Source organism: Carlito syrichta, unplaced genomic scaffold, assembly GCF_000164805.1.
Source record: "Carlito syrichta isolate Samal-C Ts95f unplaced genomic scaffold, Tarsius_syrichta-2.0.1 Scaffold309702, whole genome shotgun sequence".
Taxonomy (NCBI): domain Eukaryota; kingdom Metazoa; phylum Chordata; class Mammalia; order Primates; family Tarsiidae; genus Carlito; species Carlito syrichta.
The window spans coordinates 583,986-610,126 of record NW_007253798.1 but is presented as its reverse complement, the minus strand read 5'-3'; the positions used below and the strand labels follow the sequence as shown (position 1 = coordinate 610,126).

The following is a 26,141-nucleotide window of genomic DNA, read 5'->3' as shown; positions in this document are numbered from 1 at the left end:
AATATATGTTTGAGCTTCCTGGTAACAGAGGCAAAAAGTAAAACAAAACACTCCACCAGAGAGAAGATCTCCTTCTAAGGTTATCCACCAGAAACTCTTATTGAGAGACAGACTCCGGGCAAAAGCAAAACAAAACAAAAAAAACTATGAAAAGGAAAGTGTCATAGTGGTGACTCTGGTGAAATAATTAGTATGCTCAGATCCAAACCTACCTCTGAGGTTCCTGGGAGCAGTGATGAAAAGAGAAATGGGTGATGCCCGGGGTGTTTTCACTTGCTGATTGAATAACAATGTATGGTTCCAGCTTAAGAGTGAGTTCACTCACCCAGTCTGGTAATTGAGAGCTTTTCTTCTCTGAAGTGGTTTGGGCAGGGTCCCAGAGAAGGGTCCTGTGGCCTCAGCTCTAATTTCAACCCTATCAGACAGTGACAAGGGTGTGGAGTCTAGAGCCTTTCAGGCGGTCCAAGCTTTCCCCAAGTGGAAGCCACAGGTGGAGAGTGCTTTCTTTACCCAGAGAAGAGTGGGTTAATCAAGAACGCGTTGAGACCAAGAGGGGCTGCCAGGTCCAGTGTAGCCCACTTTCCTCTAGAAGTAGGGGCTCCTGGAGTGGGGGGAGGGGAGGGAAAAGGTGCTGGCCATGGTGATTCTTTGGCCTCCAGTAAACACCAGTGGCTCAGGGTTTCCTCTGTAGATGCAGCCCAGGCAGCTTTCAAAGGTTCTTTTTGTCTAAGAATGCTCTGCAGAACCTGGTTGGAGTCTCTGACGGGTCAGATCCTTGTCGATGCAGCGTTTCAGGTCCTTAATTTCTGTAGGCAGGTATCCTATCTGCAGAGAGGCACCCCTTCTGGGTTGTCCCTATCATGAGGGCTTTGAGCGGTACAATGCCAACATGCCTGGTATTTCCAGCTCTCCTACCCGAGAGTCCCGGGGATGATGTCCCAGGATCATGTATCTGCACCAGAACGGAAGAAAGGACTGCTTCATTGGAGGGCGAGGACATTTCGTGGGAACAGCAAGGAGAAGAAATTGAGGACCAACCCTAAAAGGTAGGGTGTGTGGCCACCTGTCATTTCCACACGTACCCATGGTTTCAGGAAATTTAGCTAAACACCTAAGAACTTAACGAGCAATTCAGAAGGCATCTCTGTGCTCCAGAGAAGGCATTCCTGTGTCATAGGGTCTAGAGTTTCACCATCAAAAGATTGAATTTATTTTCCCCATCAGTTCATTGTTTCCCAATGGTGCATTTTCAAGGCCAGGGATCCAGCAAATATTTGAAATAACTGGGTTGAAAACACATCCATCCAATTTAAGTCCTGAAGAGAGAGTGTGTTAATTATTTACAGCTTTTATTGCTTTTTTAATTATGCAAGCCATGTATGTCCTTTGCAGAAAAACTGAACACCACAGCTAAGCAAAGAGAAGACAACAGAACATTCTAGAAATCTCGCTGCTCAGAGATAATCACTGTTAGCATTTAGGAATTGCCCTTCCAGACTTTTCTTTTTGATGTGCACATATCTACCACTAACAAATGAGAAGACATGTGGGTTTTAATACCACGGTTTCATCGTTTCATTGTTTGATTGTTTGGTTCCTTTGCTCAAAACCCTCTAGTCTACCCATTATATACAAGTTAAAAAGCAAATTCTTTAACCAGTCTCCGCTTCGATTTTGGACTCCCCCCAGAAGCTTTCTGGTTTCGTTTTTCCCATGATCCCCTACTCTCCCACTCACCCTCCAGCCTTGCCCCACCCTCTGAGTCACACTGTGAACCCAGATCCCTGAGGCCATCATACCCACACCTCAACTCCCAACATCCTCTCCCTTAGCCTTCTCTCCCTCCTGTCAAGGTTTCATCCAAAGTCTAGGTATCCTTCAACAGGCTATGTAGGCCAGGCTTGGTGGCTCAGCCTGTAATCCCAGTGCTTTGGGAGGCCGAGGTGAGTGGATTGCCTGAGCCCACGGGTTCCAGACCAGCCCGGGCAACTTGGTGAGACTTCATCTCTATAATAAATAAAAAATTAGCGGGGTGTGGTAGCGAATGCCTGTAGTTCCGGCTATTTGGAAGACTGAGGCGGTAGGATCCCCTGAGCCCAGCAGGTTGACACAGGGGTGGCTGTGAGTGTGCTATTGCATTCCAGCCTGGCAATAGAGTGAGACTACAACTCAAAAAGAGAGAGAGAGAGAGAGAGAGAGAGAGAGAGAGAGAGAGAGAGAGAGAGAGAGAGACGATGCACATTCTTAGCTCTCCTCTGCAGCTGCTGAGACCCTCTCCTCTGGAGATGACCTCTCCTCATCAGGGACCCCATCCTCTGTTATCCACTGTCTGCTGGGATCACATGGCCTGAGCTAACATTACAGAGCACTTGCTGTAGTAGGGCCACCACACTGATCACATTGTCACATGCATGGTCTCATTAGATCCAGCAAGGGCTTCATGGGGCAGCTCCCTTTTTCTCATGAGGAAATTGAGTCACAGATGACCTCTGCTCAGACCCAGATTTAAACCAGCAAGTCTCACTGCACAACCAACGGCTTGTCCTGGGCAAGCCTGTCCTGGGCACTCTAATTGCCTGGAGTTTTCCTGGAGTTTTCTTGCAGTGTTGAGTCTGTTTCAGCAGGTTTGGGGAAGAGCTCTCAATTCTGTATTTCTAACACAGCCAGGTGATGGTGCTTGGAGAGGTAGAGCATCATCCTGCTTCAATCACATTGTTTTTTTCTGACGTCCATCCATCATTTTTTTATGGATCATTCAGGCTCTGTGACAGAACCCCAAGTCAAAAGAAGGACCCCTTCCATGTAACATACCCTCCCTGATGAAAAAAAGCATCAGCTACATAGTAAGTAAGGGCTCTCTGTTCCTCAGTGGCTCCCACCTTTCATTCTCTGTTCAGCACCTGTTTTTATTTCCTGCAAGCATGACCATGGTCTGTACGTTTGTTAAGCTGCTTACTAGACTCCTCCACTAGAATGAGAGTCCCATGACAACAGGACCACGTGTGTCTCACTCACTTCTGTGACCCTAGCACTTAAAACACGTGATTGACCTAGTAGCAAATGTGTTAGCTGTTGCTAACTATGTGCTTGATATTCCTTGGACTCAGCAAATATGCTGTATGAGTGATCTATTGCTGTGTAACAAATCACTCCAAGACTTAGTGGCTTAAAACAATAGCACTTATTATTCCTCAAAGTTTCCCAACAATTTAGGCATGGCTTGGCTTGGTGGTTCTGACGTGGGAGTCTCTCGGGAGGTTGCCATCAAGATGCCGGCTGGGATTGTGGGCACCTGCAGGCTCGGAAGGGGTGGTTGGATCTACTTCCAAGGCAGCTTCCTCACATGGCACTGGATAGTGGCAGGAAGTCTCAGTTTCTTCCCATGTGTCTCTTGGTGACAGTTTGAGCATCCTCTTGACATCATGATCGGCTTCCCCCAGAGTGAGCACTCCAAGAGAGGGCAAGGTCAGGCCACAATGCCATTTATTTAATTTATTTTTAAAGATAGTGTCTCACTCTGTCACCCAGGCTGGAGTGCAGTGACTTGATTACTGCTTACTGCAGCCTTGAACTCCTGGGCTTAAGTGATCCTCCTGCCTTGGCCTCCCAAGTAGCTGGAATTACAAGTGCATGCCACCACACTTGGTTAAGTTGTTTATTTTTATTTTTTTAGGGACAGGGTCTTGCTATGTTTCTCAAACTCCTGGCCTCAAGTGAATCACCCTGGCTTCCTAAAGTTCTGGTATTACAGGCATGAGTCATTGTGCCCGGGTACAATGTCTTTTATAATCTATCCTTGGAAGTCACATTCTGATTCTGTTATTTCTATAATACCCTGTGTGTTGCTCAGGCCAGCCATGCCATCATGAGAGGGGTATACACAGGGTAATGGTGACCAGAAGGCATTGGGGAACGTCTTGGGGAGTGTAGCATCCTGCATGCTATGTGCTAGGAGGCTCTGGCTCTTTCTCTTAAGGTGATTTTAGTCCAGAAGATAAAACTCAACCATGGGAGAAGGTAGGCTGTGATGAGGTTTGCCTCAAGATGGGTCCTGAGGTGCTCTGGCTGGAGAGGCAGGAGACCCAAGTTCCAGTCCCGGACACATGACTCCATGTGCTGGCCAATGTCTTAAGATCTTCCCATACTTTCACCCATTTGATCCTGGCAGCATCCCTGTTGGGGTATGGTGGGCAGAGTTCTGAGATAGTCCCTGAGATGACTACCCCTCTTGTCAAGCCCTGATAATTCCTTCCCCTTGGGTGACAGGAGAAACGGAAGGATGAGGTGCCTCATGAACAGCTCCCACCTCCCCAAGACTTCAACTTGACTCACTCAACAAACATTCATTGCATACCTGCAGTGTGCCTGGGCATTCATTGTGCACTTGCTGTGTGCCTGAATGGGCCGGAGTTAATCTGATGGGTCCTTGTAATGGAAGGTCTAGAGATCAGAGACAGAAGAAATCAGAGAAATTGGGAGCTGCAACAGTTGCTGTCCCCTTGGCTTTGATGGAACAAACTTCTACAATTGTGGAAATAGCAGATGGTCCCACCCGGGGAGCTGATAGCAAACCCTGGCTGATGGTCAGCAAGAAGGTGAGGATGTCATTCATATGACTACAAGGGCAGGAATTCTTCCAACAACCAGGGAACTTGGAAGATCACTCAGTGCTTCAGAAAAATGTATCCCGGCCAACCATTGATCTGAACTTTATGAGACCCTGAGCAGATCATCCAGTCAAGCCAGACCAGCATGTCTGACCTTCAGAAACTGAGATGACACAACATCTGGCGGTGACTTCAGGCTGCTGAAATAGTGGCAATATGCTCTGCAGCACAGAAAGCTACTGTAGATGGGCTCCACCAGTGTTCCCATTTTGCAGATTGGGACATGGAACCTCAGAAAGTGGAAGTAAATTGATCAAGACCACACAGCTATTTGGAGCATAGCTAAGATTTAGACTGGCTCTCAGAGGCCATACTGGGGACTCCACAAGGGAGAATTCCATGTGAGAAGCCCTTTGTGCATGCTTGGCATATGGAAAGTACTCCGTAATCATTTATTATTCTTGTGTTTACAAAATGGAACCACAGATGTGGATCATGCCCTCATTGTCCAGAAGGGAAAGTGAGATCCAGAGAAGAGGCTGGACTTGCTTGAGGTTTCACAGTGGACCCAAATCCGGGGCTTTTATACCCACTTCACAAAGCTGGTGTTTCTGAAGTAGACTGTTTTTGCAGCTCTGACACCAGCCAGAAAGACAGGCCCTGGGTGAAGTAGGAACGTCCTCTAAGTTCAGTGGAGTAAGAATGATTATGGTCATTGCATAGGCTGCCAGGTTGGCTCCTCGGAAGGGTCAAAGCCCACACACATGCACTCAGCCTGTGTCACTCAGGCCTGCAGCAGGAACCTGAATTTACAGGAACCACTGTGCCATCCGGGATGTGCCCATCAGAATGGCGGGAATGAGGCCAAGCATCCTCAGGAGGGCAGAGATTCCGATGTACTTATCTAGAGGTGGAACCAATTCCAATGTCTTTCTTTCTACAACTTGTAACGTGTGGACCAGGTTTTAAGCAGTGATTTCTTGTTTATGATCCCATGAGACCCTTGAAAGGGTCCTGTAAGGTGGATATTTGTCCTCTCCATCTTGGGTTCAATTAAAGGATGTGTTTGTTTTTCAGGATGCAGAGCAAATGAACACATTGTGACTTAAAACAGTACCCATGTATCACTTCATAGTTTCCATAGGTCAAAAGTCTGGGCACGGTTTAACTGAGTTCTCCGCTAAGGTCTCACAAGACTGAAATCAAGGTGTTGTCAGGGCTGCATTCTCATCTAGTAGCTCCCCTAGGGAAGGGTCTGCTTCCAAACCCCCTCAGGTTGTTGGCAGAATTCATTTTGAGGCATAAAGTCCATGGCAGCTTGCTGCTTTTTTTTTTTTTGAGTCGGAGTCTCACTCTGTCACCCAGACTGGAGTGCAGTGGCCGCTCCCGGTCACCGCAGCCTCGACCTGCTGGGCTCCGGCGATCCTTCCACCTCAGCCTTTCAAGTAGCTGGAACTACAGGTGCGAGCTACCATGCTCAGCTAATTTTTTATTTATTATGGAGATGAGGTCTCGCCAAGTTGCCCAGCAACTGGGGGTCTCAAACCCACGGGCTCAGGCAATTCACGCACCTCAGCCTCCCAAAGCGTGGGATTACAGGCTGAGCCACCGAGCCTGGCTGCAGCTTGCTTCTTAAAAGCCAACAGTGGAGAAAGAATGACTTTGCTGCTTGGGACTCGGACCTCGACATTCACTTCCAGAAGGTTTACCTGATTAGGCAAGGCCCAGCTAAGAGAATCTACTTCTTGATTAGGAACTTTAATTGCATCAGCAAAGTACTTTTACCTGCCATATTTTATTAGTTAGGAGTCGGTCACAAGTTACACATACTCAAGGCAAGGGGATTACAGAAAGGCATGACTCATGGGATCACCGTAGCATGTGACTGCCACAGATGGCTTCTCTAAGCTTACTCAGCTAGGAGAATTAGGATTGCTGTCTGAGTTTCTGATCCAGTGTTTTTCATGATCACCATTCATCACCATACAGGAAAGTTCTTAACAGTTGCTAAGATTTGTGCTTTTAACTTCTGGGCCACATCTTTGACCGGGGAGGTGTTTTATAAGGGAATATGATACTGAATATACTGGGAAAGGGGTCCCTTGAAAGATAAATTTCTTATGAAGCCACTGGTTCTATAGCATTTGGCTTGCTATAAAGATTTGATACAAGAGGCTACAATGTGCTTGACCCACATGAAGTCTCAAATTTAATATTCTGGGGATGAAGTTACATGATTAGATAATAGAACTTCTTGAAGAAACAGTCCTCTCTGTTGTTCACAATGGCCAATCTTCAGAGACAAGGAGTCAGTGTCTCATTTTGAGTGTTAGTGTTGGGAAGGTGCTAGAAGGCAACCCCTAATTCTAAAAAGATCTTCAGATTCACTGTTCAGGAGGTCAGGCATAGAGCCTGTTTTTTTTCTCTTCAGAAGGACTCTACGTATTGAAATCCATCTATTTTTCATATAGTAATTCCCAACCAATTTATAACAGATGTCAGTGGTAACATAGGATTTGTTTTGCATGTATGTACTTTGCAGATAACCAGACAGAAAAGCTTTTACTTGATGAAGTAAGAGATCTGTCTGCTTGTCTATCTGTCTGAATTTTCTATTGCTGCTACAACAAATTACCATTTAGTGTGTTGTTTTAAATACCACAGATTTATTACTTTATGACTTTGTCGGTGAGAAGTCCAGCATGAGTCTAACTGGACTAAAATCAGGGTGTCACAGGTTGCATGCCTTTCTACAGGCTCTAGGGGGCAATCGGTTTTCTTCTCATTAGATTGTAGGTAGAATTCAGTTTCTTACCTCATGGCTACCTTTCTCCATATCCCAAACCAGCAGGGGCAGGATGAGCCTTCTCACACTTTAAGTCTCTTCTTCCTTCTCATCTCTCTGAACCAACTTTTTACCTCTTCTTTCATTTTTTAAGAACTCATGGTTAGATTGGGCTCACCTAAATAAGTCAGAATAGTCTTACCATCTTGAGATGAGTACCCTTCATTACATCTGCAAACTCCCTTTTTCCATATAAGGTAACATTCTCAGAGTTTTTGGGAGTTAGGGCTGGAGGTTAGGACAGGGACGTCTTGGGCAGGGGCATTATTCTGCCTACCATATTATCTATCTATCCACCTACTTATCTATCTATGTCTGATCTATCATCTATCATCTAACTCTTGTGTTCTTGCCTCAAGAAAGAAGTCTACTTCTTGACTCATTTTCTAATTTTCACCTCAGTTGTCTTAATATTCTACAGAAAATGAAATACTATGGCAGAGATTGCCCTGTAGGTCTTAGGTAACAGAGAATGATAAAATTCATGTATCAGAATAGTTGTTCTTTCTCTTTTGTTTTTAAATATTAAAAATACAGGAAAGTTCAGAAAATATATAGCAAGCTCCTGGGTAATAATGAAGCAGAATTAATAAATATTAACATTTTGTTATATTTGCTTCTGGGCTTATATATTAAAATAAATAAAATATTGCCATATATTATATACACATAATGTATGGAAAATAAAAAGCAAGTTTAAAATTTAAAAAATAATTTTGTAGTTTTATGTATTTGGCACAAATCATTTTACTCTATGTTTTCATTGCAAATCAATGTATTCATCAATAATATATAACATTGCTTTCTGCAATAGAATATAATATATATTATGCATATTATATTAATATATTCTATTAATATAATATAAACAATTATTAATTCATTATTAATTCATATATATTAAATGTATATATTAAATATATATATCCTATTCACTTATCATTCTTCAGTTTGATTTTTAAGGTCAACATTATGTTTCTAAATATCTCTTCACATCAGTGCATATAGTTCAAATTCATTCATCTTAATTGTAGAATGTTTTATTCCATGAGTGAGAGTTTGGTCTTCTTTCATATGCCTACTAATTTGTTGTTACCAGATTTTAAAATGATAAATATAATTTATAGGATTCTGGGTATATGCTAGATTTGTATATATTCTTTTCCTGTTATATACACTGTAAATATTTTTCTATTATTTATCTTTTTAAGCTCATCTATTTATAAGTACCCATGTAATTGTCCATATCTTGTCTTTTCATTCTTTTCTGCCTGTTCTTCTTTCTGGGGTTGTTTTCTTCTGCCTGAAGCATGTTCTTAGAATTTTCTTTACAGAAGAAAACTTTCTCTATTTTTATTACTTTCAAAATACGTTTTATCAATGTTGTTGAAAAAATATGTTTGCTGGGTACACAATTCTATGTTGACAGTAATTTTCTCTCAGCACATTAAAGCTATCATTGTATTATCCTCTGGCTTCCATTTTGTAGTGAAGAAGTCAGCTATTGGTCTACTCATCTATCTTTTTAAAGTCTTTGGTCTCTGGCTACCTTTAGGATTTTCTTTTATTCTTTGGTATTTCATAGTTTTACTTTGATGTATATAGCTGTATGTTGTTTTTTATTTATTACATTAGGAATCCACTGTACTTTAATGATTGGTGGATTGATGTCTCCACAGAAGATTCTCAGTCATTATTCTTCAAACATTGCTTCTATTGCTATTTGCTCCCCTCTCTTTCTGAAACACTGAAATATTATCTGTTAGACTTGTCCTGTATTTCATGTTTCTTACTTCTACTTTTAACAACTTTGTTTTCCTGTGCTATAATCTGGATACTTTGTTCAGGTCTATCTTTAAATTTTTATCAGTTTAAAAAATCCACTGAGGTTTTTCTTTTTTTGTAAAACTGTATTGAAGTATAATTGAATTTTAATAAAATGCACATATTTAAAGCATCCAATGTAAGAAGTTTTGACATATGCATATGTCTGTGAGATCAACAATACAATCAAGATTATTGACATATTCATCATTCCCAAAAGTTTCTTCCTGTCCTTTTAAAATTCCTCCCTTGTGCCCATCCTGGCACTTTTCTATCCCTAGGTTACCACTGATGTGCTTTGTGTCACTATAGATTAGTTTGCTTTTTCTAGAATTTTATAGAAACAAAATCATATAATATATCTTATTTTTTATTGGCCTGGATCATTCCAGTGAGCATTACTATTTTGAAGTTGTTGTGTATATCAATAATTCATTACTTTTTATTGCTAAATAGCATGCCATTGGATGGATGTGTCACAATTTGTATATATGTTCATTTGTTGGTAGACATTTGATTTGTTTTAATTTTAGGCTGTTACAAATAAAATGACTATAAATATTCATAGGCAAGTTTGTGTATGGACATATGCTTTAAATCCTCTTGGGTAAATACCTAGGAGTGGAATGGCTGAATTATACGGTTGATGTAGTATTAACTTTTTAAGAAGTTGTCAAATGGTTTTCCAATGTGGTTGTTCCATTCTGCATCTAAACTAGCAGTGTGTGAGAGAACCAGTTTCTCTACATCCTTAACAGTTCTTGGTGTAGTCATTCTCTTTATTGTTAGTCATTTTTAGTAGCTGTGTAGTGGTATCTCATTATACTTTGAATTTGTATTTCTCTAATAAGCGATGCTATTTAGCATCTTTATATGTGCTTATTTACTATTTGTGTAACATCTTTGGTGAAGTGTCTGGTCAAATACCTTGCACATAAATTTTTTTTATTGTTGAGATGTAATAATTATTTATATATTCTAGTTATAAGTCCTTTATTGGATAAGTGATTTGCAAATATTTTCTTTCAGTCTGTGGCTTGTCTTTTCATTTTCTTAATAGTATCTTTTGATGAACAGATTCTTTAATTTTGATGGAATTTAATTTATCATTTTTTCTTTTGTTGTTTACGTTTTTAGTGTCATAACTAAAAAAACTGTTCCTAATCACAGCTGCAAAGATTTTGTAAGTTTTTCCCTAAAGTTTTATGCTTTTAAATTTTATATTTATATCTAAAATCCATTTTCACTTAATTTTTATGTACAGCGTGATGTATGGATCATAGTTCTTATTTTTGCATGTGGATATCTAGTTCCAGCATCCTTTGCTGATCTATTTGTTCATTTCAATGCAAATACCATGCTGACTTGATTATACCACCTGACTTTAACATTTATTATAAAGCTAGAGTATTCCAGTCAGTGTGATATTTGCAACAAAATTAACTATACTGATCAATGGAACAGAGTAAAGAGTATAGAAATAGGCCATACTATGGTCAGTTGATTTTTGATGAAGGTTCAAAGGCTATTCAGCAGAGCAAATACAGTCTTTTTAACAAATGGTGCTGACCTGAAAAATTCCTCCATCAACAAGCTGAGGCATTGTCAGGCTCAACCCATCTGTTTCTCTTCTCTTAGGGATCACTGCCTTCCTTGCTCAGTGTCCAGTGTTCTGAAAACCGTTGTTTTATTCATTTGTCCAGTTGTTTGTTTGAGATGGTAGATTCAATTACTCTTTCACCATCTTGACCAGAAGAAGTCCCTGACCTATAGCAATAGCCCCTTGATTGACAACCTCCCCCCGACCCAGCCATTGTCATTGGCATGCTGAGTTTTAAATTTAATCAGTATTGTGTATTATGCTCCATTTCCAAAAAGTTCCATTTGATTGTTTTTCAAATCTACTTAACATTTTGATAGCCTCTTGCACTTTACTCTTATTTTCAATCTTTCTTTTCTTGTTGAAATCACACACGATATTTTGTATCTATCAATGCCAATATAAGAAGTCTTGCCATATCTGACTCTGCTTCATGTATTAACTCTCATTTATGATCACTTGTTTTCTTGTTTGGGTTGACATTTTTGACTGTGAGTTGATATTTTTGAAACTTTGAGACTTAGTTAAAGGTGGATTTCTTCAATAAATATTTGTTTTGCTTCTGCTAGGTGCTTGAGGGCACTTGCTGGACACCACTTTATATGAAATTCTCGGCTTTAGGTTTCTTCTGGTCATCTACGTAGTGTGAATTCAGATTACAAACCCATGAGAAGGTTGTCATACTGTTGTAAAGTTAACAAGAGAAACATTTCGCCCTTCACTCAGTAATAAGATTTGAGCAGGAAGGTTTTTTTGTTTTGTTGTTTTTTAATGTTCCCTGGATAGGTGGTGGGAGTAGGGAGTATTTATTTCTAATTTGCCCATATACTCAGAGTCAAACCTTCTGAAATCTCAGCTTGAAGCAGAAACAGAGGATGGATCCTCCACATGGCTCTCACTGAGGTAAATTCTGGGCTCTGCACCCATAAGAACATGAAAACGGAGGCTCCAACTCACATGCTTTGGCAAACCCCTCACAGTGAAAGCAGTCTTACCCTCACAGGTTTCCATTTTCATTAGGATTTTTGCTTTTAACTATTTCTTACCTTTTAATAAGAACATCAATACATTTAACTATTTTAAAATAATTTTTACATTTTAATGTGTATTTTTAATTTTAAAATAGAATTCTTACGTTTTGCCTTGCTTTTGATTTCTTTGTCATTAAGAAGTTATATATTTTGATATAGTCAGATGGAACAGTCTTTTAAAAATTAGTATTACTTTTGGGTCTTATCTAAAACAACATTTTTTTTTTCTGTCAATCTCCCAGGCCATAAATATAAAAATATATTCTTTTATGTTTTCTTCTTATATAGATGTATACACTCATATATAGAATTCATATTTAGAGAAGGATTTGTTTTTATTTATATAAATGAACTATAGGTCAAATATGGTTTTTTATTTGTTTCAGTATGCTCTCATGAGCTAGTCATTATATATAATTTTTAAGAGATGGGATCTTAGTATGTTGCCAAGACTGGAGTACAGTGCTATTCACAGGCATCATTAAAGGGCACTGCAGCCTCGATCTCCTGACTTTAAGTAATCCTCTTGACCCAGCCTCCTGAGTAACTGGGACTGCAGGTGTGCACCACTGTGCAAAGGCTATGTATATCTATAAAAGAAGAATATGTGTGATTGCATGTGGCCTGAAAAGCCTAAAATATTTATTTTCTGGGTCTTTACATAAAAGTCATGCAGATCCCCGCATTAATCCACTTTCCCCCACTTATTTGCTATTTTTTAGCTTCCAATTTATACTTGAAGTTTATTTCAGGGTCTTCCATTCTGTTTCATTCATCTCTTTGTTTTTTGCCAACTCCAAATACCACATTGTAATAAAAATGGCTGTTTTCATTAACAAAAGGAGAGGGGTTAGAAAATGCAGCCTCCATTTTCAGAGTGGAAATGGAAAAACATCAAAAATTCATACTCAGATGTCTAATTGCCCTGACATTAACTAGAGGCATAGAGATTCAGCATGCTCACAAAATCTATCTCTGCCTTGCCCAAAGCGAGTGCTGGACCATGGAATTGGATTTTATTGACTAATTTTTAACTGTGTACAGTGCTGTCTGAAGCATGTACCACTCAGAGACTTGTTCTAGGAAGCTTCCAACAAATGGTACGATGAATTGCGAGGTCCCAAGAGAATGGAAATGAACAAGGAGGAGATTGCAGGTTGTACCAGAGAAGGGCACTCTAAACCCTAAGACATACATACATTCGTCATTGAAGGGGCCATCAGAGGAGAAAAACCCCAGGGCTCTGAGAATGTAATTCTATTAGCAGAGAGTAGCTTTCCTTATTTAGTGGATGTTTATCTGTCTGTTCACTTTAATCATGGCACAACTTACTTATTCAATGAGATAACACCTTCAGTAATGAGAGTCTCTGAAGTGAGGTAAAGACACAACCTACATATGTGGCCCTGAGCTCATGTGGCCTCTGCTACATGTGGCTGAGACCCTTTATTACTTTGACAACCCACACCACCTCCATCCACTTTTCTTTGTGCTGTTCTTTCCTACAACATCAAAAGAGGAAAGTGAGAGAAATCATATGTCAGACTGCACGGTTTCTTCCCAGAATCTGTGTAGAGCAGCCTGCGCCCACTAACAAAACTCTCTCCTTCAGTCTACCTTCCCTCCTCAGACTGACTGTGAGGTAAGGGAGTATGTCACCCTCGCAGCCCAGGACAGACATGCAGCTCGGGTACGGCTCTTTGGACGGGGCTCCATAACACCTGTCACACCTTGAAGGGCCTTGCACACCTGGGAATGGAGATGAGCTGGCAGAGTCTGCCTGACCCAGGACGATGTTCCCAGGATGCTGCTGTTTCGGAGGGGAATGCACACAGAACATTCCAGGTGAACCAAGAGAGAAAGAAGTAGACCTTGCCCGGGCTGAACAAAAGATCGCTTTGAAGACATGGCCAAGGTTCACTTGGGCTCTTCTCAAGGGCAAAAAATTTCAGAGTCCACCTTGGTGAGACCTGAATTCAGGGAGTGTGACTCTCTGAGCTATTTTGATGGAGTAGTGGTCCTCGCATGTGCGTTTTCTAAAAGTAAAACCTCCCTGCAGTTCCAACTATGCCATTCTTAACACCTGTAAGCTAGTGGCAGTCATCTACTAACTCATGGGCAAAAGTGACCCATAGCGGGTAGCAGAGGAATTCTCTCCACATGCCCCCTTTGTCTCTGCACGTTGAAACTGCTCTCTACCCAAGCCCTGTGGGAGCCCCGCTGGGTTCAGGGGTTTGTGATTAGGAACAGCAGTCTCCCCACGCTGGCTCATATAGTACTTACAGGATTCTGTGGTCTTGACAAACAGGGATGACATCTTCTAAGAAAAATGCAGGACCCCCTGGGGAATGCCAGCTAATGCCCAGGCCAGGAGGCAACAGTGGATGAGGAAGCTCTCCCAAACATAGAGGCCAGACAAGATGAACAAAAAGTCACTTTCTCATGATTGCTGTCAGGAAAAACCAGCACCCCAGAGGATACCACATTCTGCAGATCTTATTTAGAATTCTGCTGGCAGCCCAGTGATTATGGGACTGCGACTGGCTCTTGGCAGTGGCTCAGGCAAATGAGGAAGGAAAGCAGTCACACAGGGCACCTCACCTTCCTCCCTAGCTGGTTCTGAGGAGTACCGTGGAGAGTGATTGCAAACGGAGGCTTGGAAAGGGAAAGGATTTTATTTGTGCCTTGGCCAGGCAGCTAGAAGCAGTGCAAAGACCTTGTAAAAGAGCTTAAGGCATGCTGCAGGGTGCTGCATCTTAGTTCTTTCATCTGTGTTATGCAGGTGCTAGATTCGATCTATGGTCTGTTTCTAGTTACACATTTCTATCAGTAAAAAATTTTAGCCAGGCATGGTGGCTCATGCCTGTTATTCCAGCATTTTGGGAAGCTAAGGTGGGAGAATTATTTGAAGTCAGGAGTTGGAGACCAGCCTGGGCAACATCGTAAGACCTTGCCTCTAGAAAGAAAGAGAGAAAGAGAGAAAAGAAAGAAAAGAAAAGAAAAAAAGAGAGAGAAAAAAAATTAGCTTTAGCTGGGTGTGATGGCACCTTGTAGTCTTAGCTACTCAGAAGACTGAGGCGAGAGGGTCACTTGAACCCAGAAGTTGGATGCTGCAGTGAGCTATGATCACGCTACTGCACTCTAGCCTGGGTGACAGAGCAAGACATCGTTTTAAAATAATTTTTTTGAGCCTGCACCCTAATAAATGTATATATGTTCTTTCACAAATTATACATATGTTGGACTCCAATGTTGTTTTGTGCACATTGCAAAGGGTGGGCAACAATGGAAATAAGAAAGTCTAGATGAAAACAAATGTAAATAGAAGCTCTAGTAATTTTCTTGCTCTCCCTTTGTTGAGCCTTCTCCCCAAACAATACTTTGTTTTAGAGACACATAGATCACATGATCTGGTAGGGCCTCTCCAGATGAAAAGCCCATGAAAAATGCAGTCTAATATGTTGGTCACTGTCCACACGTGGTTATTTAAATACTCTAAAATGAAATAAAATTTTAAACAGTGGTTCAGACACACTAACGACATTTCCAATGCTCAATAGCCACATGTTGTCAGTGGTTACTGTATTGGTCAACGCAGCTCATAGAACATTTCCATCATTGCAGAAAGTTCTATTGCACAATGTATTTAGCAAGTACTCAGTACCATGAAATTCACTATTTAATTGCAGCAGCTAACCTTGACTAAGCACTTTTGGTAGCTATGCATCGTGCAGTGTGTTTTATCAGCATTATCTCACTACAGCAACCTTTGGAGTTGGGCACTATTGTTACCCCCATGTCAAAGGAGTGGGGAGAGGAATGGGATGTAGAGGGACCAGGAGTCACTCAAGGTGACCAGCTAGTTAGAGGTTGAGCCCTGTGTTCTCCCAGACAGCTCACAGGGGCTTCTCAGATGTTTGTGGCATGTGTTTTCAAGACTGGCCACTGCCCATGTGCTTCTCTGTCTCATAGGTATAAAGGGAGTTTCTTGCAAAGCCGCATTCAGCTGAGAGCCAGCAGACTTCGCAAGCCAACCTGGGTGCCCAGAAGAAGGTACCCTCCTCCCCAACCCAAGGGGCTGGACCCAGGCAGGACCTGTGGACAGGCTTCTTCAGAAACGGCAGGTAATTTTCTCCTTGGAGGTGAGTCCAGACTGGGCATGTGAATGCACCCTACCACAGCATAGACACTGGGGTCAAGAGCCAGCCCCATATCCAGTAGGGTCAGGTGCACTAAGACAGTGCCAAGGCATGACATTTGTGAGGTGATCAGAGTGACTCTAAACTAGTGGGAAAGGCATGGGGGAGAAGATGGGGAATTTAGTATTGGGAAGACAGCAGACACCCCTGAGTATGGGGGTCAGTCCCCGTGGGAGGGGCAGCTTCCCCCCAAGATCCAGGGAAGCAAGAATCAGAATGTATGGTGCCTCACCTTCACTGTCTCCACAGAGGAAGTGGCTTGGCCCTTTCTGTCGGGCCGCTGTGAGGCCAAGGTGGGCTAGTGACTGGGCATGACAGCCGGCAGGAAGCAGAAACATGAGCAGTTATGAAGCTGCAGTAAGTGGCTTACCGGTGAAACTGCAGTAAGTGGCTTACCGGTGAAATGTTCCTTGCCATGCTTGAAAATGCACAAGGATTGCACTTGAGGGGTGTGCTGCTTCCTGCAAAATGGCTATTTTAAGCTGCACGTACTGGGCCACCAGGGCAAATCGCGTCACCTCTAGGGACCCCAGTGTCCCCTGCTCTCCCTCTCCCTTCTACCCGGTAGTCATGAGCATGGCCTCAGTGAAGCATGGCCTCAGTGTTCCTTGCAAGGTGTTGACTGGGGAAAATGAAGACCTCCTGTGATGGAATTACCCTCCTTTTGTTGCTGAGGTATGTCTGTTGGCTCATGGGCCGACCCTGGACTCTGCCTGAAGCCTGGGGTTGGTCCCGGGGGACCCTGGGCTTGGGTCTCTCCTCCATCTTTGTATGGCTCCTGCGCCCCCTACAGGCAGGTGGCACCTGAGTGCCTTCTCCCTCCCTAAGCCCTCTAGGGTAGGCAAGGTCAAGAACTGGTCTTGCTCCTCAGAGAGTTTAAACCAAGATACAGATGGGATCTTATAGTTGGGTGGCCAGTTGTAGAAGAAAATAGATTGTTTTTGTGAGGTGACATCAAGAGTCAAGCCCCGTGTGCAAGAGGCTGAGATGAAGGGGATGGATGGGCAGACATCCCACCAGGGAACTGAGCTTTCTCTTCCTTCAACTTCTCTGACTCTCCTCCTTCTTCCCTCTCCTCCTCATCTGGTGGAGCAGCTATTGGGTTGTCTTGATGATACCACACCCCATGGAGGGCACCTCAGGGCTAAATGAGGGTCTGCACCACCAGGACACCAGAGAGGGTTTCCCATAAAAAGGGCCGGAGGATACCTGACTGGTCTGCTTGATCATGGGGCCTTCCCATGACAGAGGCAGGTAGCATCAATGACGCCTCTGTATTCTCCTGGCTTTCTGTGCGTGCCCCTCCTCTCTCCTTGAAAGCTCCCCCAAAGTACAGCCTGCAGTCAGGAATCCAGGTCTAGCCTGCCACCCTCTAAAGTACAGGACATGACTCAGGGCACCTGGAAGGCACATAATGCAGGGGGCGGGGGGCGGTGTGACTTCTAGCAGCCCCTGGGATTCTCAGAACTTACTGGCTTCTTGTTGCTTGTTCCACGGACCCTGCCTTCCCTTTTGCCCCCACCAGGTCCAGTTCTTGAATTTTCCCCTACATTGGGGTGGAACTCCCATGGAACCTCTGTGAGGCAGAGCACTGACAGTCTTGCTGTTGCAGTCAGGAGGTTCCCACCGGCCACTGATGGAGCCTAGCGCAACCAACCAGAACTCTTCCAGTTGTCCCATGTGGGGAGCTTTCCCACCTACTTTCCTTCCAACACTTTAAAGATGGTTGAATCAAGCAGTTTCTGGGGACTTCTGTCAGCCTCTCTGTTTATGAACAGATCCCAGTTGTGTACTAACACTAAAGAGAAGGGGGAAAGAGAAGAATCTTGGCTCTCAATAAATGTGGTGGAGGGTGGAGATAGACGGACAGACTGACCAACTGTCCACTCTTTGCTCAAATCCCACAGAGAGTGACTTTGGAGGTCATTTTGCCTCCCTGTGAATTTCCTGTTTGACCACCTAGGATGCGGATGCTCTGACTTGTGGACCCAATGGTTTGATGCAAGGCCCCAGGGAGCCACTCTGTGCAGTGATGCTTTGCAGACTCTGTACAGATGACCGACTGTTACCAGACACTCAGCATGATAAACGCATGTGCATGAAAGTTGGTACACGCTGTGTGCCAATGGCCATTGACACATGGTGATGAATGTTTTTGTTGTTTGGTGGAGCACAAGGCCATCTTATTTGTGTTGGGGGAGGAATGCAAAGGGAGGTTTCCCTGGAGAGACAGGGCTTCTTCTGGAAATGTGGGTATAGGGAGAACAGACAGAGACTTTCTGGACTGGAGATTGAATGGGTAAAGTCTCAGGGCCAGTAAAGGGGATGTGGAGAGGGTCGATTGAATGCAGATGGGCTGGGGTGCAGGCTGGGCCTCCAAGGAGGATGGAGGACAGTCACTGAGACTGTGTCTCCACTTGGGTGCCATCTGAATTCATTTTTTAGGGTTGCTGTATGAAATTACCACAAGCATGGTGGTTTCAAACAATAAAAATGGATTCTTTCACTGTTCTGGCGGTTGAGTGTTTCACACTCCCTCTGAAGGTCTGAGGAGGATCCCTCCTGGCCTGATCCAGTTTGGTGCCTCCAGGTATCCTTGGCTTGTGGTCTCATCATTCCAATCTCTGCCTCTGTCTGTACTTCTCCCTGTGTCACTGTGGGTCAAATCTTCCTTGCCTTTCTCTTCTAAGGACATTTGTCATTGAATTTAGGGGCCTCATTGAATCTGGGATTGTCTCATCTTGAGATCCTTAATTTAATTACTTCTGCTAAGACCCATTTTCCAAGTAAGTTTACACCCATTCACAGGTTCCATGGATTAGGACTTGAGGGCCACTATTCAACCATCTTTATCATTTTTCCACTATCTGCAACCCAACAGAAATGATCTTAAAATGTGTTTTTAAACAAAAAAAGGAGGGATATACATGGACATTCAGTGTACAATAGTGCATATCATTTGGGCTCTCATTGTTTGTAAACAGGTTTTGGAAGAAAGTCCTAGTATAAACCTTATACAATGAAAAAAGAATCACCCCAATCACCACCAGCAGGACATGTCACCCTTTGGGGAACAGTTGTCCAAGTGATCACAGGTAGCCTCAATCCTAATGGCTATGAGACTCACTGGGTTTCTTGTAGGAAGAAGGCCCAGGGGCAGGTTGGAGGGACCTGGTCAGGGCCTCCATGTACGTGGGTTGCGTCACTTGGAGCTGAAATCCACTTGCAGTCGGCCTGTCCAGCCTCACACTCTGGTCCTGACTGCCCTGACGATGGGACTGTAGCAGCCCGCACAGGGCAGGGCCACCTGCTCCCCTCTCCTCCTGCACACAGGGTGCCTTTCCACACACCCTCCCATGGAAGTGGGTATGTCTTCCCCAGGCCCCAGTGTGAGTAGAGAGACCGATTGAAAAGCCTGTGACGTTCATTCTCCTTTTCACCTCTTCTTCCCCCTCCCCCTTTTACAATAATAGAAGTGTTTTAGATCATATTATTTTTTTTTTTTTTTTTTTTTGAGTTGGAGTCTCACTCAGTCGCCCAGACTGGAGTGCAGTGGCTGCTCCCAGCCACCGCAGCCTCGACCTGCTGGGCTCCGGCGATCCTTCCGCCTCAGCCTTCCGAGTAGCCAGAATTACAGGCACGCGCTACCACGCCCGGCTGATTTTTTTATTTACTGTAGAGATGAGGTCTCGCTGCCCAGGTGGGTCTCGAACCCGCGGGCTCAGGCAATCCACTCACCTCAGCCTCCCAAAGGCGCGGGATTACAGGCTGAGCCACCGAGCCCGGCTAGATCATATTATTTATTATTGATTATTCTTGAGGTGATTACTACATGTCTTTATTACTCAATGTTTTGAATGGCTGCAGAATTTCTAAATTTTTAAATTTATTTTTAATTTTGAATTCAGGGGTACAATGTACAGGTTTGTTACTTGGATATGTTGCATTATGGTGAGTTTGGGGGTCCTTTATGTCACCCAAAGAGTGAACATGGGTACTCAACAGGTAGTTTTTCAACCCATGCGCCCTTCCTCCCTCTCCCCTTTAGGGGTCGAATCTGGGATTGTCACATCTCATCTTAATGTCGGTGTGTACCATCTCCCACTTAAGGCATCTCTCAGCCTTAGGAAAGGGCCCTGCATGCAACCATAGGCAATGGCAGGAGCCCCAGAGGTTCTGAAGCTTTCTCTACTTGGGGAAATTCACTTGTAGGCATGTCTTGTCTCAACATCAGCATTTCATTACTTTTCTTCACATCAAAATCCCAAGAGCAAACTGGGGGCACCAGTGAATGGTGAATAAAAACAGATCGAAATAGGAAAAAAAAAATCAGGAAAAGACCTGAGCATAGAGCTATAAAATGAAAGATGACCCACAACTCAAATTTCCATGGAGAACTCAGCCCCCTACCCCCACCCACGTGGGTTGTAATGCCCAGCAACAACCTGGGGTGGTGACAAATGTCTATGCTTTCATGTTCATTACTTGAGCAGTAAGTAGAGTCCCTGGGCTTGGGTCCCTCATGTCTATTTTCAAAGGCTGTCCTCTCTAGCAGTTAGGAAGAACACAGAGGATGTCCACCTCAGGGCAGATGTGCACCTGCAGGGCATGGGGGAAGTAGTGGCCCAGGAAATATCAATCACCACCTACTACTTATTGAAGTGTCAGGGAGGGATGCGAAAAGGCAGGCAAGGCACGCTAGCAAGCGGGGGTGACAGATCATGATGGACACCGTCGAGGTGGAGGGTGGGAGAAGAGCATGAAAATAAATGCCACCTGGAAATCAAAGGGGCATGGGGATTTTATTACCAGCACTTGCCAATATCAATATTTCATAGCGGAGTGACAGGCACTCTGAGGGCACTGGATGTTGGAAGACAGAGTGCTATAACTTCAAAGCTGAGACTGATCATCATACATTTACAAACAACTTTTTAAAGTTTGCTTTAACCTGGCAGATCGCAGGTGGAGAGATCAGAGCTGGGTCCTCAGTGAGGCAGCTGACCTTGCATATGTGTGTGCGTCTGTATACACGCACGCATGAGTATGCCCGTCAGTGTATACAGGTTTTATTTGTTTTTGAGGTGGGGAGAACCTGTTGCCCATGGCAGGACAATAATGGGGTAATCTGTTTGGGGTGAACCAAGAGGCTGTAACTTGCCAGAACTTGATGAATCTGACAACAAGACTGAGAATGACCTTTGTGTGTGCGAGGAGATTGGGAGCTTCTCAGTTTAAAGATAGAAGAGTATTTAGGTTCTAATTCTCATAGGTCAGCTAGAATCAGTAAATCATTTACAAATAAGTAGTCAAGAATACTTGTGACCATGGAGAAATAAGATGTTATTATTGATTTTTTTTTGGTCTTCTTTATTTTTTTGGAGATATTTCCAGTCAATAACTTAGGAGAATGAGAGACAGAGGATGTTTTTAAAAAATATTTTCAAAGAAAACATTTAATTTCCCTCTCTTTTAAACTATTCCAATAGCTTGGTACTAATCATTCGAATTAACAGATGGCTCAGTAGTGAAGTCATCTGTAAGCAGAAGGCCAGGGAGTTATGAAGGATAAGGACCTAATTTATAAGATTTTATGTTGATTAGAATCTGTGAGACTCTCCTGACAACTGAGTCTTTTTTTCTTAAACCTAATTCCAGTTTCCAACTGGTGTGGGGACTAGAAGTTTCTATTTAGACATGAAGTAGGCTGAACTCACCAGATATTCCAGGCTAAACATGACTAAGAATGGGCAGGAGTCCTTCCTTGTCACACTCACTTTAGGGTCGGGCTGAGGAGGTGCATTTAACCTCATAGACTCAGCTACTTCATTAAAGGGATTGGTAGAAAGTTTTCAGATATCAAGTCATTGACTATTGCAAGTAAAGCAAGAATCTACCTTATCACTGAAATGTTCTTTATGAGACACTCTAGCCTAAGGTTGGTAAGTTGGCTGGGTGCATGAGCACCTTCCCTAATAAACTGATTGCTGGTAAATTTAGACTCCATTCAACACACACACACACACACACACACACACACACACACACACACACACACCTCTCTGCTTATCATGGCATCTATCCATGTCATTCAGATTAATTTTCACAATATAATGTAAATTGACTGTCAAGTAAAATTGCAAATCCTGCTCAATATGGTACATTTCATGAAACCAATGGAAAAAGACCATTGGCTCATTGGTTCACACCCACTGGCAGAATCAGACTAGGTGACAAATGAACAAGAGAAAAGTGGCAAGAATGGTAACTCCAAGAGAGTGACTTGAACATCTGAAGCTTAAGAAAAGCCCTTGGAAAAATTGATAAAGTCCTATAATTTTTTTTGAGGAAAAATTCCTTCTTGATGATCACCTTACTATGAAAGTAAATGCAAATTTACTACATAATTGATTAACTTGATTAACTTTTAGTGATTTTTAACAATTAACTCATTATTTGCCATTATAACCTCCAAACTGAAGGCTTATTTTTATTTTATCTTTGTAGGCTTATTAGTTTTTTTTTTATAACTTGTGGTTTTGTTGTTTTTCCAGATAAATTTCTCTACTATTTACTGTGAAATTTGGTTCCCATTGTGAATGAATCTATTTTCAATGGTCTTTCCACTGAAAATTGCTACAGAGGTAGCAATGATCTCATTTAATACAGACCTTGTTTCCCAAGCCTGAAACCACTTCTGTATCCTGGCATAGCAGCAGGTACTTAATAAGTGTTTGTTGAATGAACAATTAAACAAATAAAAATGTCTTTACCTTGAGCTTCCTGAAAGCTCAGTCTTAGCTGAAAGGATCATCAAAAACCAGCCCCCAGATCTTCTTTGAGTATGAAGAAGAAAGAGCATGCCACCTGGAAGGTTGGTTTCTGATTGTACTTTCAAACTGTGTTAGTAATGGAAGAATCCGGTGTGTGACTGGCTGGATGGCAGTGGAGTAACCACCAGAAGTCACTTTTATGGGATCACCATCTTCAACCATACAGATCATCTTGTACCACTTCAATTTTACAGTTGGAAGTCCTGGGAAGATGACTGTAGTGACTGTGGACCTGAGGATGTCCCATCAATGCCTTTTAACCTGAAGTCTTCTGCTGTACTAAAGTGGGACCAAGTTTTAAAGGATGGAAGACTTGTTTCCAAAGCCAGCCCCTAAAGCCAAATCACCTGACATCAAAATCATCTTTGAAAACCCTGTAAATCCATCATAAGGGTATGACTTGTATATGCAACTCTGAACAGAAATTCTCATGCGCAATATGTTTGGGAACTGCTGAGATGAAAGAGGGAAAGAAAAAAGGCCATCTAGTCATGCAGGTTGCTTTGAAGATAGACAGCAGATCCTCCTAATGAAGGTGGTGTGAGAACTTCTCAAGTGTCCCTGCCTCACTGCATGGTGCATGCCATTTGGTTTTAGCATTAAGTCTCTAAAACTGCTATGACATCTTGATGGATTGATTTGCTGTGGCAAGGATCAAGCAGGATAATGGAGCTGTGTCTTCTTGGGTCAGAGGAGGGTGAACTGAAAAAGTCAGATTGTAGGTTAAACATGTGTGTGATGGGACTCTGCTGTGGTTTCTCATCTCACCTGTTTTTCTCATACCACTTAGGAATTGGGGCTGGTTTTCCACTGGACAATTACTCCATATCAACTTGAGCTAGCCGATGTCAATCAGCCAAAGACCATTCCTTCCAGCCTGAGGGGGAAGTTCGCCAACAAATCACATCATGAAAATGCTCTTTCCACTGTCTATTTTCCAAGTTAGGGTATCACTTAAGAAGAGAAGCTATCTGGGCTCGGTGGTTCAGCCTGTAATCCCGCGTCTTTGGGAGGCTGAGGTGAGTGGATTGCCTGAGCCCGCGGGTTCGAGACCCGCCTGGGCAACTTGGCGAGACCTCATCTCTACTATAAATCAAAAAATTATTAGCTGGGCGTGGCAGCGCGCCCCTGTAGTTCCAGCTACTCGGAAGGCTGAGGCGGAAGGGTCACCGGAGCCCAGCAGGTCGAGGCTGTGGTGGCTGGGAGTGGCCACTGCAGTCCAGTCTGGGTGACAGAGTGAGACTCCAACTCAAAAAAAAAAGAAGAGAAGCTTTGTGTTCACGTGTGTGTGTGTGTGTGTGTGTGTGTGTGTGTGTGTGTGTGTGTGAGAGAGAGAGAGAGAGAGACAGAGAGAGAGAGAGAGAGAGAGAGAGAGCGCACACAAGCTTGCACTCGTACACTCCTGTGTTATTTTTCCATTAGAAAAAGGAATTGAAAAACACATTCATACAAAGGGGTGATCCCACCTAAGCAAAAACTGATAACGACTCTCTTTTGTTGTGGTTACACAATTTCAGGTGCATTTTTCCTGATGAGATCACTGCTCTGAAATGAATACTTTTCTTTTTAAAATACAGAAAGCTGCAGAAATGAATGCAACATCATTGAATTTTGTTTGTATTTCAAGTGGGATATTCCATTCTCTGTGATCTTAAAACTCATCAACATACAGCCTTATTATCATTTGCCTAATATCACAGTTGTTGACCCTGGGCTGCTAAAAAAAAATCTCATAATTATATTTGCCCTGTTTTTGTGTTTATGTGCACATCTCTTTCTAGCTGATGACATATCAGCTTATTATTATTGTTGTTATTGAAATCTGTTGTGCTAAAGGAACCTGTTCCATTAACTGAGGCCTGTTCTATTTACTCCAATGCCATGATACATTAAAACATTCCATGGTATAAAGTGCGTTCTTATATATTTCCTTAGAAACGCATTTTGCAGAACTGAATGGAGAACATTGATGTGACTGAGGTTAATTATTTGGGCTTTTGCTGGGCACATTGTAAGTTGTTCCCCTTGGTACACAGACTAAAATTGGAACACTGAAGAGGAGCTGAGTGTGGCCCTGTGCCCGGATGACACATCCAAAGTCATATTGATTGAGGGAGATGTTTTATTGAACGATAAGAATTACATTGAGTTTATAGTTTTGCAATTTCCTGCAGCTGGCATGGCTTATAACAGTAAACACAGTGAGGTTTGGGGCTCCATTTCCAAGGGAGATCTGAGAAAACTCTCAATAACTAAACTCCAAGGCACTTTCAGTTTGAGAAGCTTATCCACATTCAATCTCCTGGACAAACTTGTGATGAGTGGCTTTTACCCTCATTTTGCAGATAGAGAAACTGAGACTTAGAGAGCTGTTGAGTGAGTTGCTAGGAGCCACCCCGATGATGAATCTGGGGGTCAACAGTGTTTCAGATCATTCACGTCATTTTGTCACCTCTGCATGTCACCTGTGTGACAATTTACTTCTGTTTTACTCTAGGCTCACTTACAAAAAAACTTAAATACATTTATTTTAAAGAGGAGTTCTTAATCAATACTGAAAATGGAATGCCAATATTGTGTGCTATTAAAAGAACATTACAAAAAATATGCACACTACAGTGTTTCTTGGTAAATAAATCCTAGCCAGAATCTGCTGTGAGCTGAAGGCCATGAGCCTTAGAAATACGCCTGCTGCTAAAAAGAGGTTTGCCAGTGTTGAGGAGCCATTCAAGGTACACCAGCACCTAGTTGAGACCTTCTTCTTTCCTTAATCAGAGGATTAAAAGAGAAGAACTTTCTCACTGTGTAATTCAGATTTTTTTAACCCTATGCTAGTGTATCACCTAATATCATGCCCATATATGCCCCCCATGTAAACCCTTCTCTGGGACTCTCTGTTGTGTGGCCATACCCGCTTTTTCTGTGTCCACAGGATCCTCACTGGCTTGTACTGTCGAATCTGGTATTTCCTCAACTCCTGTAAGGCTTTGACTTGTATGGTTTTAAACTCCACATGCAGCAGAGTTGGCTACAGAGGCCATGGGCAACATTCTGCAAAGACCATCCTTATAGAGCCCGACCTCCTCTGCCTCATGGGGGCTGTGGGGGTGGGAAGGGGTTCTCCAAGAGTTTCCAAGGCAGCTTAAGCTGCATTTCTAAGATTCTGAGACATTGCTGAAAGCCCACTGTAGGCGTGCTGGCT

The 26,141-nt window shown here is 42.9% G+C and overlaps 1 protein-coding gene across 1 annotated transcript in view; it reads left to right on the top strand.

Moving 5' to 3' along the window:
* The window catches only part of ZNF831 (zinc finger protein 831), a 68,732-nt gene that overhangs the window by 3,888 nt on the left and 38,703 nt on the right, over positions 1 to 26,141 (top strand). The window contains exons 2-3 of the mRNA XM_008067543.1: positions 907 to 1,046; positions 15,880 to 16,031. Coding sequence (XP_008065734.1) covers positions 907 to 1,046; positions 15,880 to 16,031 — 292 coding nt within the window. The remainder of the gene's footprint in view (positions 1 to 906; positions 1,047 to 15,879; positions 16,032 to 26,141) is intronic.